Source organism: Acyrthosiphon pisum, chromosome X, assembly GCF_005508785.2.
Source record: "Acyrthosiphon pisum isolate AL4f chromosome X, pea_aphid_22Mar2018_4r6ur, whole genome shotgun sequence".
Taxonomy (NCBI): Eukaryota; Metazoa; Arthropoda; class Insecta; order Hemiptera; family Aphididae; genus Acyrthosiphon; species Acyrthosiphon pisum.
This window is the reverse complement of record NC_042493.1, coordinates 50,903,856-50,919,106: the sequence shown is the minus strand read 5'-3', so window position 1 is coordinate 50,919,106 and position 15,251 is coordinate 50,903,856. Positions and strand designations below refer to the sequence as shown.

Genomic DNA, 15,251 nt, shown 5'->3' with positions numbered 1-15,251 from the left:
AACCACACATTTCCATGGCAATAACTGTTATAATAGAGTACATAAATAGATGAATAAATTGAGGTATATAGTGTCATTTCCAAATACGTCTCGTAAATATTTAATAATTTTTGCATTGTTGAGAATCCATTTCTATCATCGGGTTGTAGATAGTGACAAACAGAAATTTATATTTTGTGATCGAATAAAATTCAAATGAAAGTGAAAAAAAATAATATACAAACATAGTACCTACATAAATACGAGAAAAGTTCACAAATTCAAACTGGCAAGTATTCTATTTCATGTAGGTATTCGTTGATAAATCTTGTCAAAACATTTTCGTTCAAATCACATTTTAACATTTAAAATTACAACACTTATATAAAACCATTCTTGATTTGCCCAATAATACTAACGTAGCAATAATATACGCATTTTTGCTTGTTACTGAAAGGCACACCAATATTTCATAATTTGAAATACCTGAGAACTTATTCTGTTGAATTGAAGGTTTTGAGTGTAGCACGTTATTGGGTAAGTCACTATAATGCATGTGGCAAATTTGAATTCAATAAAAATCACTGAATTGAAAAAAAACGATTCTGTGTGAAAGATGTGAGTGATTCGGCATTTGTAAAGGATGTTTTATATTGATATTTGTATTATTATTTTCGTAATTTGATTGGATGTTTTGAATTATTAAAAATAGTTTATCAATTGGTACAGTCGCTTATTTAGTAAAAGTAACATATTAAGCTACCATATCATTTGAACTTATATTTGACAAAAACAAAGCATTTAATAATAATATAAGTAACTTGTAACTTATAATACAATATAAATGTACCTGAAAAATCAGTCAAAATATTTTTTTACAATAGAAACTTTTATAAAATATACGTTGTAGTTTCAATTATCTCAAAGATTAATATATTTTAAATTATTACATTGAGGAAAAATATTTATTTTCGTTTAATAAGTGTACAATTTCGTGAAAAATTTAAACGGTTTAAACGCTTAAAAAAATAACAAAACAACCTATGAGATGAATCTTTATTACATTTTTAAGCCTTAATACTGAGAATTAAAAATGTTATCAGACAAAAGCCAAAAATAAACTTATCAAAAATTTAAAATGCCTACAACTAAAGATTAAATTACTAAGAATTTGTTAACAAATCATTACATAATTATTTATCTGAGCTTTCATTAAAAATAAAAAAAAATAATGACCTTGGCTGTTTATATGTTATTTTTAACCCATAAATACGCCACTGTCTGAAGTATATGCTCTCACCAATCTCTGTGATACCCAATACAGTTTAAGCAAATGCAATAAGTTAATAAATTATACTAATAACACAAAAGAGAATACAATTTACTTTTGTGCAATTAACCGAACTCACTGTAAACATATGACAAAATTTATCGACATTTTTTGCTGACTTTAACAATATTACTAACTCGCGACCAATCTTATTTTATCCATTATGAATGTAAGTTTTATAATATAATATAGTAATATACACATATTATTTTAAAAGACGCAATTGAAAATATGAATTTTTGTAGAGCGATATGAAAGGACCACAGAATTTGATCAGTGCTAATAGTTAAATACACACGAAGACTAGCTATTGTATACAAAAGTAGGATATAATATTTTAATTAAAATCTAAATTATTTTACACTGTCTCATTATTTATTATACATTTCTATATATTTTTTATTTTTTATTTTCAATTGTTGTCTCAACTGTCAGTCACAATATAAAGAGCACAATCAAAAACTTCGTTACTATTTGTAATGAAAATTATGTCTAAGATGTACAATATACAGTAAGTTATACTTCTTAATAATAAAAGCAATATTTCTTTAAATATAAAAGTCTCTGATTCATTCGTTTTATAATTAATGATAACTACAAAACTATGATATTGTAATTAACTTTAAATAAAATTATGTTATCAATAATAAATAGTTATTAATTTATTTGATTAAGTTAAGTGTTAAATATTCTTGTAAAATAAAGATAGGTATTGATAATATATTTTTTGAAGAAATGTATTATTTTGGGGTTTTAACTATAATATTATCCTAAATATGTTGATGCCTATAGGTACCTAGCTATCTCTAAAATGAAATAATGTTATTGTTAATTTGTATTAAACAAAATAAAACAACATTTAAAAACATTTTACTCAAAATATTTGTGGAAAGTTTTAGGTACCTAATTGTATCATTAAAAAAAAAAAAAAAATTTTAATAATTTACCATCTTACATACTGAATTTAATAATCAATGAAAACATGGAGATAACATTATATCTACCAATATTATCAATCAACGAACCTGGTAGTACCTATAACCAACCTTTTCTTCCAATATCGAAATTCAAAAGGTTTTATTTTCTGAAATAACAACATTAATTTTAAGTTATAAATGTAGTATTGAGGTGCTGTGGTTATACAATTATACATTTTTCAATTATTTGACACAAAATCAGGCTGATTTGCACGTATCAAGAAGAAAAAATTAATTTATGAGGCACACTATGAATCTATGTCTCGGCAAGAAATAAAAGAAGCATCCTTGGTAAATGAAATTTCAGGTCGAAAAACCTTAATTAATAACTTTAACTTAATTAAATTTAAAAAAAATATATAGGTATGAGTTGTTTGGATGGTATTTTGTTTTATTTACTCGTTCGGTTAGTGGAATCAAATGGTTAGGTCCCAAAATGAGTCCAATAAACGGTTAGGTCCCAAAATGAGTCCAATAAACGGTAATTTTATTATCATAGTATGATCAAAATCCCAAATAGTTACATTCAATAATTAATATACACCATTAATTATTGTTTTACGAATTTCCTGGTTCTTGGTTAAATATTAAAATTGATTTAACTATAAATTATCATTTGTTAGATTATTTATTAAGCCAAACTAGTTATAGTATATAGAAATAATTCTTTACAATTTACGAGTAAACAATAATAATTGAATAATCTTTCAATACAAATATTATATTTTTATACAAACATTTTTTGTTCTATATATGATTTTTTATAGGTAGTTATATTTTCATGTAGGTACAATAGAATATACATAATACATTATAACAGCAATAAAAGTATAATATTGTATAATAATTTGAAATTAAATTTGCTTAACCTTACTACGTAGAACCATCACCTATACCTGTAATTTAAATGTTGATGTTAGTTTTTAAACAATAAAATATGTGTTAGTTAAGATCCAAACAGTGTGTATGGTGTAGACTCTATATTTAATTTATTACATAAAGTAAAAAGTAAACACATTTACGTTTAAAAAATTGTAAATATTGTAATATCTGTCGAGAACGATGAGATTTAAATTAATTCAATGATGATTATTGAGTATGTCAGATGAATGGGCCGAGATCTCTCATTATAAATCATGCAACTAAAATTTGATGTATTACATATTATGTGCATAGGGGTTTATTAATATTATGGTATACTACTACTCGTTGGTCCCAGGTGTAAAATTTTCTCACGACTAAATACAATTACCCCCATTTGAGCAACCACATCACTAATCAAGTATGCTATGTACTAAAGCATACAATGACAACTGTCATCAGTTTTATCATTATATGAAAATTCTCAAATAGAGGTACATAATATGACTTATATTACAACATTTTATTCCAGACAAAAATATTGCCATATATACCTAGTGATTATACATTAATTACAAATTATTAGTAAATAAACACGATACTATCAAAGTTAAATCTAGTTATAGTGTATACTGTATAGTTTATATGGATATTTTTATATTTATATTTTTTGGTTTTGTCCAATTAGTGCATAATTCTAAGTGAGATTAAAGTTTTAATTCTATGCACTGCAAATATAGATTTCTGATAATAAACATAAACTAAAAATGCATTATATAGTTATTAAAGTAATAGACAGGTAGTAAAATTAACACAGGATGTGGATAAATGGATATATGAATTTAATAAAGAAGTACGTGTAGGTATTACGTTTACATACTATAATATTATAATGTGTATGAAAATAGCAGGTAATGGAATCGTACTAAAAATATCTTGAAAATAATTTAATTTCATGATAATATGTCTCTCAATGTGACACATTATTAAGTTTGTACCATATTTTATAATATCATGTTAATGATTAAAAAAATAATGTATGATAAAGTCAATGCAGGTATGAATAAATTACATTTGTGTAAAAAATAAATAAATATATATTTTTAATGTGGGATAAAATATCCCATAGCGCACAATAATTTGTATCAAATTAAAAAAAAAGCAAGAATTTCAAAATTAAGTCCTTATATTATCGTATTTAGTTCTAATGAAACCGTCTGTACTGTTTATTTATACAGATGTAGATATTGTGTATACTAAGTTATATATTTTAAACATTCGATACTTCACCAAAATGGCAATTTGGGCTCGTAAGTAATGTGGTCACCTGTTGGTTTAGGCAAGATTTCCAACCGCGAGACGAGCACCGAAAGATTGGAGCACCGTGGATTTAGAATTTAGGAAAATATTATGGAAATTAACAGCAATATAAATCAAATAAAACTCGCAATATGAAATAGTGTCAAGACAAAAATGACGTGATTGAAATACAATTAAGTTAGTAACCAAAATACCAATTCGTGTAAAATATGAAGTTATATTTAAGACATTAAAGACATATGGGGGGGGGGGGGGGAAACTGATAAAAATAATAGGTTTAGGTATGAATGGTAATATAGTAATAAACAATAACTGTTTTTGTTTGAATTGAATGAATAAATAGACATTTTACACGTTCCAACTATAATTTGTTTTTCTTAAAACTGTAACCTCCACGTTCGTGTGATATTTTCTATTATCTAATTATTGTATTGTTTTTTTCTTCTTACAGGCCTCCCATCTAGGGAAGTACCATCCAAAAATAGAGATTCCGAAGTAGAAATGACCGAGAAACAACATTGTGTTCATAGAGGATCATCATTGCCGTACGATAACAATGGGGCAGAAACTTCAACAGAAATAATAAAACGTAATATTGATGACAAAGTAAAAATACCTACAACTCATGGATGTGACACAATCATACCACATGCTATTGACAAACCGGATTCGTTAAAAAATTCAAACAACCATTCAGAAAACCATAAGCTGGACGTAGAAGCTGCTACAGAGAAAATTAACCCAATCGATGTACCCAATGAGGTTCAACCAGTCCACAAAGCCGAAAAAGAGCTTGTAAACACACAGGCAGTTGATAAAAAAAATGTAAACGACGTTGAAGAAGCACCTGTTAAGAAACAGGAACTTGAAGATTCTAAGACCGATAATTCCAGCGATTTAAAAAAACAGGAACCGGAATCGGAAACTGAATTCCGTTTGACCATGATACACAGCGTGCGGGAGGCTGTGAACCGTATATGTGAACAAGCCGTGGAGAAGACCGCGGCCATAGTCAGAGGACTGAATAAGCGTAACAGCACTTCGACCTTGACTAGTTCTCTCCAAGATCGAGATCAGTCTGAACATACCGATAACGTAAGCAGTGAATTTTCCTTACCACCTCTACCACAACAGTATCCATTGGACCTAGTGAGTCGTACGAATATTGTGTCGCACATTATAGCATATTATAAGCTAATAGACGTTTAATTATGAATTTTATGTGATATGCGGTGTGTATAACCTTATAATGGGGAAAAAATATATCATATTATTCGTCAAGTGTGAATTTATTTGAATTCGTTATATTGCAGTGTGTGTGTGTATGTGTGTGTGTGAAGCCCCTAGGACGCATAAAGTGACGTATTAATTAAGTTTTGAGGACGACTAAGTCTTATGAAAATGTTTGAATGTGTTTGTAGTTAATTGTATTCGTATTTGACGTGAAAATGTGTGCACAATATATTTTGAGTCTGCGGCCGATAGAGGAAAACAGAAAAACTCTGATTGAGCGAATATGATAAAAAAAAAAAAATAGTTTTAATAGAAGTGAACTCATACAAATAGTACAAAAGAATAATATAAAAATACAAGTGTACCTAATATACAATACATGGATAATAATTATTAAATTTTGCCTAAACATTTAAAAAAAAGTACTACAAGATATATTAAATACTTGTATCTTTCGATTGAAAAAAAAACATCTAAAACTATTATAATATGTGATTATAATAAGAATAACAGCCCCCCTGTAAAATTACGTGAAACTAATAACATTTTGTCGATTTCATTAACTCATTTGTTTCACCAAACAAGAAATGACAACAACGACAAAAATATTTTTTACAATGTTCAATTATTTTGGCATTTGATTGACTACATTTTTTTAAATTATTACGATGTTAGAGTTTGTACATATTATTAATATGTTATTACTTATTAGTCACTTAACTGAATTTACTGTTTCAACATGTTAGTTTGAAATCCTTTAATGAATTTAAAATTCATTTAATTTAATTTATAAATAAAAAACAATAATTAATATCTAAAAATACAGTTAATAAAGAAAAAAGTAACAAGGTATAGAAATATTATAGTTAAAAAATGACTCGACCCAGTTGAATTAATTTTAAATGTATTTTCTTACAAATGTTTTTGAGATCAATAAGTTAAATTCAATTTATAATCGGCTTAAAATAATATTTTTAATTAGTAAAATAAATTTCTTTGTACATTCAGTAGGTGCACGAATTAAAATTTACTATTTAAAAAGCATAAAATCCGTTCTTTAAATATTTAGTTAATGCATTGACTTATACATATTATAAAATTGCATATAGGTACCTACTTAGAAGTATTAATTTTTAACTATATAATGAATTATTATTTAAAGTATTATTTAGTTAGTATAACAAAAAATACTCCTTTTTTAGTTTCTCTCAACATATTTTTACTTAAATAAATTAAAAAATAGTTGGCTACAGATTGGATGAATGTTATTCATTTTCTTCAACATAACTCGTTAAATATATGAAGTACCGTTGCGCATTATTTAAAACAGGCATTTTTATTTATCATGACGTTAATATGTTTTACCACCGATGTAATGTTACAGCAGAAATAAATAAAATTACTATATTATGATATTAGGACTTGAATAATAAATAAACATTTTTCAGTCAATAAGTTTCCAATAAGGGTACATAAATTGTGTGTTTTCCGAGGAAGTATTATTTTGAAATCTTGACCATAATATTATTGTGAAACCATAATATTTTCAGGAGAAATATCCACCCTTGTTTTATTTTATTAGTGTAGGTTTATAAAAACATTCCTGGAAATTGTCTCTTTTGTAACAATATAAGTTCTGTAAATCCGTAATGACTTTTAAAATAAAACAACTTTTGAATAAAACATTTGAGATTGATGTCATAATTCCTACGCCTCCATATTATTATATTTTAGCATAATCCACACGAAACAGATTTAGTAGTTATGCTTAAAGTTGTATTTATGTTTTAGTTTCTACTATTAAGTGAGTAGTTAACTGGCGAGAGTTACTCACCAATATAATAATTACTAAAAAGTAATTTTTTATCATAATTTATAAAAAAAAAATCTTTACAAAATTTTAGAAAATTGAAATTTTTTTATTAATAGCTTGAAATAAGTCTAAATATTTTCAAAATATTTTTTTTTGTAGAAACTTATAATTTAAGAAATAGTGGGATATTTCATGTTTCTACAATCAATATTTGTTTGAACTTCGTCAATACTGGGATGCAACTGTATAATGTAATTTCAATCATTATTAATTGTTGTAAGAATAACCTATGATAAATATTCTTTAAATTGTTCAAGCTATAGAATAACTCAAAAGAATAGTTTAACAACAAAAGTTGAAAAAAAAAGATAAGTAGAAAATGTCAAATGTCTATAAATATTTAATAAGATTCAAAAATATTTTTAAAAAAATAAAATGTTTAAACAGAAAATGGTCATAAAATCATATTTAAATAGATATATATTATGTAGTTTTATAATAATTATCTAGCTAAACATGGGAGAACATTGAGTAGCAGATATATTATTAGCCGTTTCAAATAAAGTATACCATAATTCAACTATATAATATCTTCGGTGTTAAATTATTTGGCACTTTAAAAACATTTATGCTTCATTATCATAAATATTCACTATAAGGAACACGTCACTAAAGAATGATTGAACTACCAGAGTCAAGTCATTTAACCTTTATCGCGGTATAACTCATAATACATTGATCCATTAATAAAATTACCGCTATACCATAAGCTTTTCAACGCTCCTTCTAAAACGTATAACGAGTAAACAAATAGTCTAAAATCAAATTAAATACATAAATATGTAAAAGTATTTAGCTTTATAACATTTTTAATGTCACCGTATTGTTTTGGTTATAATAAAAATAATAATTATAATTATACCTAATAATAATAATAATAATAATAGTATTCCTTTTCAAATAAAAAATGTTTCATGGAAAAAAATGATCAATCACAATAAATGTATATTAATATATGGTTGAGTACGTCTGGGTAAAATAAAATACAATACAATAAATTATTGATCGATGGTCGTATGTATTTATTCTAAGTTATTACATTAAAATTAAACTTATTTTTATAATTGAAATCCAACAAATAACTTGCTATCAATCAACGTTACACGGAAATAGGTACATGGAATAAAAGGTACAAGGACCTTATCAAAAATGCTATATTTTTAATAAGTAATACATTATCACTATGACTTCTAGCTCTAAAAAATACCAAAATATGCACCAAAAAATGGCCAAATATGCTCTAAAATATACACCTAAAAAAACCGTATATGCACGAAGATATGACCAAAAAAAAAAATGAAGTATAACAAATATGTGGTAAAATTAAATATTTGTTTCATTAGAATTTATATTATAGATTACTATATTAGAATATTATTAGGTAGGTACTTGAATTTAAAATGATTTAATAAATTTAATTTTTAAAAGGTAATTGGCTTACATTTTAGTGTTCTTCCGTGTCTACCGATCCTTAAGTAAGAACAAAACAATGTTTAAATAATTAAACGTTTTAATTTTTATTTTTTTTATTAATTTCTTTACCTTGAAAATTACACTGAACAAAGAGATATTTCTTGATGTTTCAAAACGTGAATCTACGACGATTACTTAACACTAAATTTTTATACGCGAAAAAACATCTTTCGAAATCTACAGACGACATTGGAGCATATGCATAAAATAAACCAAATCATTACTTATCAAGTCCTCAGGCAAACCTCAGGCAATCCTCAGGCACATCTTCAACTTCGCCACTTAACATTTTTTAAATTTTTAATAAAGCTTTGTAACCATGATTTTTGTCTAAAACGTCATTTAAATTCTGTACAACTGCTTTGCCTTTTATACATTTTAAGTCAACAATCGACATTTTTTTTTTCGCATCTTCGACAGTTTTTAATGAATTGGATAATTGTATTCCTTTTTTTTCCGAAAATGTTATGGATTTGGGTAAATATCCGAAATTTAATTTAATAAACGCCAAGTTACACTGGTTATTCTTTTCTAAATACTTTTTTTTACAAAAAATTGTGAAAATATGTAAGATATGCAAAATAAGCATATTAATTTTAAAATAAACACTTTCCTGCAAAATCTATCAAATATACAAAAATATGCACATTCAAATTTTAGATCTGATATCATGGCACAGAGAAAATATGAATTTATTTCGCACTCTGCTATTTTTAATAATAATTAACAAAAGTATGCAAATGCTAGAAGTCCTTAAGCTTAATTATCACCGATAGTATATTCACTTAACAGCCTACCATGTTATTTCAAGATTTTAGTTTTTTTTAATATTTTATAATGTACCTATTGTTTTTATTCTAAAATAAGAACATAATATGGTATTTACATACTTGAGTTACTCAATGTTATGTTAATTACATTAATTGATATTTGTGAAGTTAGCCATAACTTAGGCGCTTATTTGCTTACTCGCTAATAATTCAATAAAAGTAACTGGGAATGTTGTGAATACCTATGGTAATTATTCGGTGCAGGAGGTTGTATGTTTTTTTTTAAAAATTGTTAGGTTATAAATTTTGATCATTTAATACGGTAATATGATGATGGTATGGAATATACTATGCATAATATAGTAAATAATATTTGGATAGTTTCATATTTGAGCTATGTTTTAATCATTTTGTCCTTGTAACCAATAACAGACCATGTTACAGCTTCCAACGGAGACATCATGGCCACCACCACCGAAAATATATGAATCAGATGAACATACTCTGGCACCGGAATATTCGTTCGACCTGCCGGATCCTCCGACAGATATCTATCAAGTCGATACAGAAACAGAGAAATTAGACATTACCGACGAGGAGATGAAAGCCACTGGATTACCATCAGATGACGATACAGAAACTGGTAGGTAGACAATTCTAGTAAAAAAAAATATGTAGTAATTTAAAAAATAAAAATTAGTGTAAAAAAATCAAAACTTTTTGTGAATTTTTTTTATAATTGTAATAATTATAATTGTTTAGAGTACTTAGTTTATTACAATAGAGCAGTATAGACTATAATTAGTTCATTTGTTTTTTGTGGTTTTAATTTATATTATTTATGGAATGTTTTCTAGTTTGTTTGTTTTTTTTTTTTATTTTAATATAGATTATCTTTGCCATGTCTTACATTATTTGCATTTTAATTAGTGTACGATTGTATTATTTACGATACTTTTTTGTTCAGAAAATATAGCACGTATTTATTCTTGTAGAGCAATACAATTTGTGGCTTTAACATTTCACTATTTTACAGGATTAAAACTTTTATAAATAATAGTTTTCATATATCAGAGGTTCCCAAACTATAATACGTGGAAAGCAACATGGTACGTGGAAGGTCTCATACTTCTATAGGATATGGAATATAAATAGTTTTTTTTTTATTTACTAACGTTTGTGGTGAATGTAATAATATTTTATATTTTGAGTAAATTATTATTAATATAATTGTACATTTTATAACTGTTATTCCAAATCAAGGAAAATACGTAATTAAGCAGTAGTTATTAACGCACACCTAGAAATACATTAAGTAAAACTAAACATGGCATTTTCTTGCTAATTTAAAACTTGCAATTTCTTCCTTCACATTGAAATTCAGTAATTTTTTTGATAAATAAAATTGCATTTACTTTAATAATTTTATTTTATTTATTTTTACCAATGAGCACATTTTAATGCTTACACGAAATAGACACATTTGTATTTAGTTTACAGAAATACATATTAGTCATGAGATACAATTTATTCTTATTCAAGGGGTCCAAATTTGTCAGTTGCGTTAACCTACGAATTGGTTTGTTATACATATAATTAGTAGAGCATATTATAGGAGTGTGAAATTCAGCATTTAAATGGGTTGATTGAGATGGAACTCTAAAATGAATTATGCTAAAAGAGTTATACATTTTTTATATTAGCTTTATTTCTGTGGTTAGAAAGTGTAGAAAGATTAAACGGAATAGCGATAAACGAGTAATCATGCTCTGTATTCACTATTATCAAAGAAATCTCTGAAATATCAAAAATGTACGTTGAACACTTTCCAACTGATTTGAGTCACCGGAGTTAGATAGAAAATGGGGGCATACGGAAACTGTGCCCAAACGACCTTTTTTTTGCAAATTGTGCCTGAATTTATAATCTATGTAAAAATGTAAGTGTAATGTATACTGCGCCCGAATTTGTACCTATAATATCACAAAAATTTATTTTTATTAAAAACCAAAATACTAACACGGATACACGTTATCCAATTACTATTGAAGTGATACAAGAAAGTATATGTGAGTATTTTGTAAATTATTTAGTAAAATCAAAGCTGGACAACGAAAGAGTGACATGATTTGTGAATTATTTAATACGTGAAATATGGAATATGGAATATTGGCTCCATCATTAGCTAACGTTAAGGCGTACGAGTTATTTAATTCTCCTTTTAATACAACTCACCAAAATAATTTTTATGTTTTTAAAAAAAGATAAAAGGAATTCAAATAGGGAAATATATAAAATTAAATTAACCCTTTAAATATCAAAGTTGTAAAACTTAAAAAAACGTGTAAGTTACAAAGTTTAATTCATTAATTTAATAGCCGTGAAACTCCAATTGATGAATATATATATCAACAATATGTTATAATTTATTCTAATATTGTACTTTTTAAAATAATATTTTTTTTTAACTATTCATTTTATTCTATCATTATTCATATTTATATGGCTGTAACAAATTAATTATAAAGTACCAAGTATTAAGTATAGATTGGAGATTGTAATTTTGTTTAATTTTGCAAAAATATAGCTATTCATTTTTAATATTTTACTCGGACGCAGTTTACATGTGTGATTTTGTGGATACCTTGGGTGCAGTTAACAATCATTGAAATATATTATATGTAGTGCACCGAATTCTATTATATCTTACCTAAAATTTGGTGGTTGATTTTCTTTTATAAGCATTTAAAGTTCATATTTTGACAAAATGTATCAATTTGAAAATTTACAAACTATTTTGTAGTTAATAATTTATAAAATGTTCAACTTTTATAGCTAAGAATTGAAAATTCAAAACAAGGTACCACGTAAATAGTTCATTCTGTAATAAAAAAAATCTAAAACAATTTATAAGCGCAGTTTTTTTTAATAGTTATCAAGTTCAAATTTGGACGAAATTGCATATTAAAAGTTTTAAAACCAAGAATAACGATTTTAGTTTTTGGATTGATGGATAATATTTTTTGTAATTTAAAAATTGTAATCGTGAGTACTTGAATCTTTTAGAGTAAGTATATTATTATATTTTATACACATAATGACATTTTGACATTCAATTGTTTCGACCTAAATTAATTTAATTTACTGTAGTACGAATGCATAAGTAAAATAAATTACTTTAATCATAATTCACAATAATATTATAAAATGTACTTAATTAGTAATATTATAGGTTGACAAACAGTCTTCGCTCAGAATCGTTTTTTGTTAACAGTTATTTTTTTATCATTGAATTCAAATTCAACACATCCATTACAGGGACTATCGACTTTCTCGACACAAAATGTTACAGCAAAACGTTGAGACCCCCTTTTTAAGTCACAAATGGTACGTGCGGTAACTGGTGATACTGATCCATAATATACATGAGTGGTACGTTAAACAAAAGTTTGGGAACCTCTGCCTTAGATAATACTAAAACATTGAAAAATCATTGATATTGTCATTGTGTGAATATGAGTGTGCTTAATCTTCCATACCACAGGGCTTAATATTTAAGTGTTATGTGTAATCAACAATTTTGTTCATAATATCTTAAAATAAAAAATAAATTATATCGAAATATTACATAATGTTGTATTATTCATGTCTTAATATTTCATTAAGTATATTATTGGATATTAACAACTATTTTGATCAAGGCTTTGCATCCGATTAGCCCGTATAGTCAAAACCCTTAAAAAACCCTTAAAAATTATCAAAACCGTAAACCCATATAAACCAATTGATTTTGATGACGTATAACCCGAAACGCCCAAAACCGAAATTAAATTCGGGTTTTAACCCATAACCCGTATAAAAAAAATATTACATTTTCAAGTGACATATGAATTTATAGGTATATTTCATGGAGAATTCAGTTTTTCATAATTGGGAACACTGGTTATATGTGATACAACTGATAAATTGTTTTGATTGTTTTGAATTGTTTTAATTTTTAATATAATATTATTATGTCCGTAGTGAAAATTGTCTAGTGTATGTTTTTTTCTTTATTACTATTTAATACTTTGTTGTTAAAACATTTAATATTTAATATTATACAATTTTAAATTATATTAAATTCAATTATATTACGTGTGTCACTACTGTATTAGACATTAGTACTGAAAAGTTGATTGTATAACTTTATACTATACTTAATCAAATTTAACACTTTACGCACAACAAAATTGATATACAATATACAATAATATTAATATATTTGTATTACTCGATTTTAAATAACCCATAACCCGAATAAATAAACTGGCTAAACAAAACCCATATTCTTTAAAATGAAGAAACCTGAAACCACAACCTCTATTTTTATTTGAAGCACCCGAAACCATAACCCGAATAAATCGTTTGGGTGCAAAGCCTTGATTTTGATAAATTATAAAGAAAATTATATTATCACTGCAACATTTTATTGAGGTTCTGAGAAGTATCTCTAAAGTTCATATCTATGCACCACACTGAGCCTATTATTTGTAATATCTTATAAGATATGTTATAGCACTATTATTATTATCATTATTATGTACATAAAAATAGTATTTCTATATTTTGGACATACGACAATATTTCTGGGCAAGCTTAAGCAAAAACAATAATGATTTTGCAATATGTTACTGAGAAAAATAATAAAATTGAAGAAAGTAATATTTTTGTAAGCAACATATTTCCCTAATGTAAAAATGTAACCTGTTAAATATAATTCACTATGTTCATCAACCAAAACCTATTATTCAAATTGAACTGTGCAAGAGTTATTATATTTAATCAAAAATCGATAATTTTGTAGATTTATTTTACATCAATGAACAAACACAAAGTTATAAACATAACGATAAATTAAATAACTAATACCTACTCACTTACTTTGGAAAACGATTAATTTAATATAAAATATGATTAATAATTGAAAAATATTTTTAAAACAATTTTGTTATAAGTTTATGGTGCATTGAATGATAGTCATAATGATACGTAGGTTATGTAAAATATTTAAATTCATTGAAAGTATCTACTGAGGTAAATGTTTTGAAATTGTTATATTCAAGAGTATTTTAGAGTAAAAACGCATATTATAATTCTTTGAATATTAACTTATGTTTAATATTAATTACAAACTATAACGGCTTAAAATTTAAATACTGCAGTAACAATAATGTGCATGTTATACATATTATACACAGTCACTGCGTTTTTCGTTAATTTTGTTTCAATAATTTAGATGTTCTCACCATGTGTATACATGGTAATAACAGCCGGAACGGATTAATATATAATTTAAATTAACGTCATGTATTATATAAAGTGTTTTTATGTGAATTTAATATCAGGTATATGGGTCCTTACTTCGACGAAGATTTATTAAAGTACAACAAATT

General features: G+C 25.7%; 1 protein-coding gene across 5 annotated transcripts in view; it reads left to right on the top strand.

Annotated features, from left to right (window-relative positions):
• Positions 1-15,251, top strand: part of LOC100164443 — a 195,675-nt gene that overhangs the window by 159,783 nt on the left and 20,641 nt on the right. For 2 of the 5 annotated variants that reach the window (XM_029486916.1, XM_029486930.1), the window contains exons 3-4: positions 4,919-5,616; positions 10,249-10,459. In XM_029486916.1, the coding sequence (XP_029342776.1) occupies positions 4,919-5,616; positions 10,249-10,459 (909 nt within the window). The remainder of the gene's footprint in view (positions 1-4,918; positions 5,617-10,248; positions 10,460-15,251) is intronic. The other 3 variants (XM_029486923.1, XM_029486927.1, XM_029486918.1) reach the window with 3 other exon arrangements.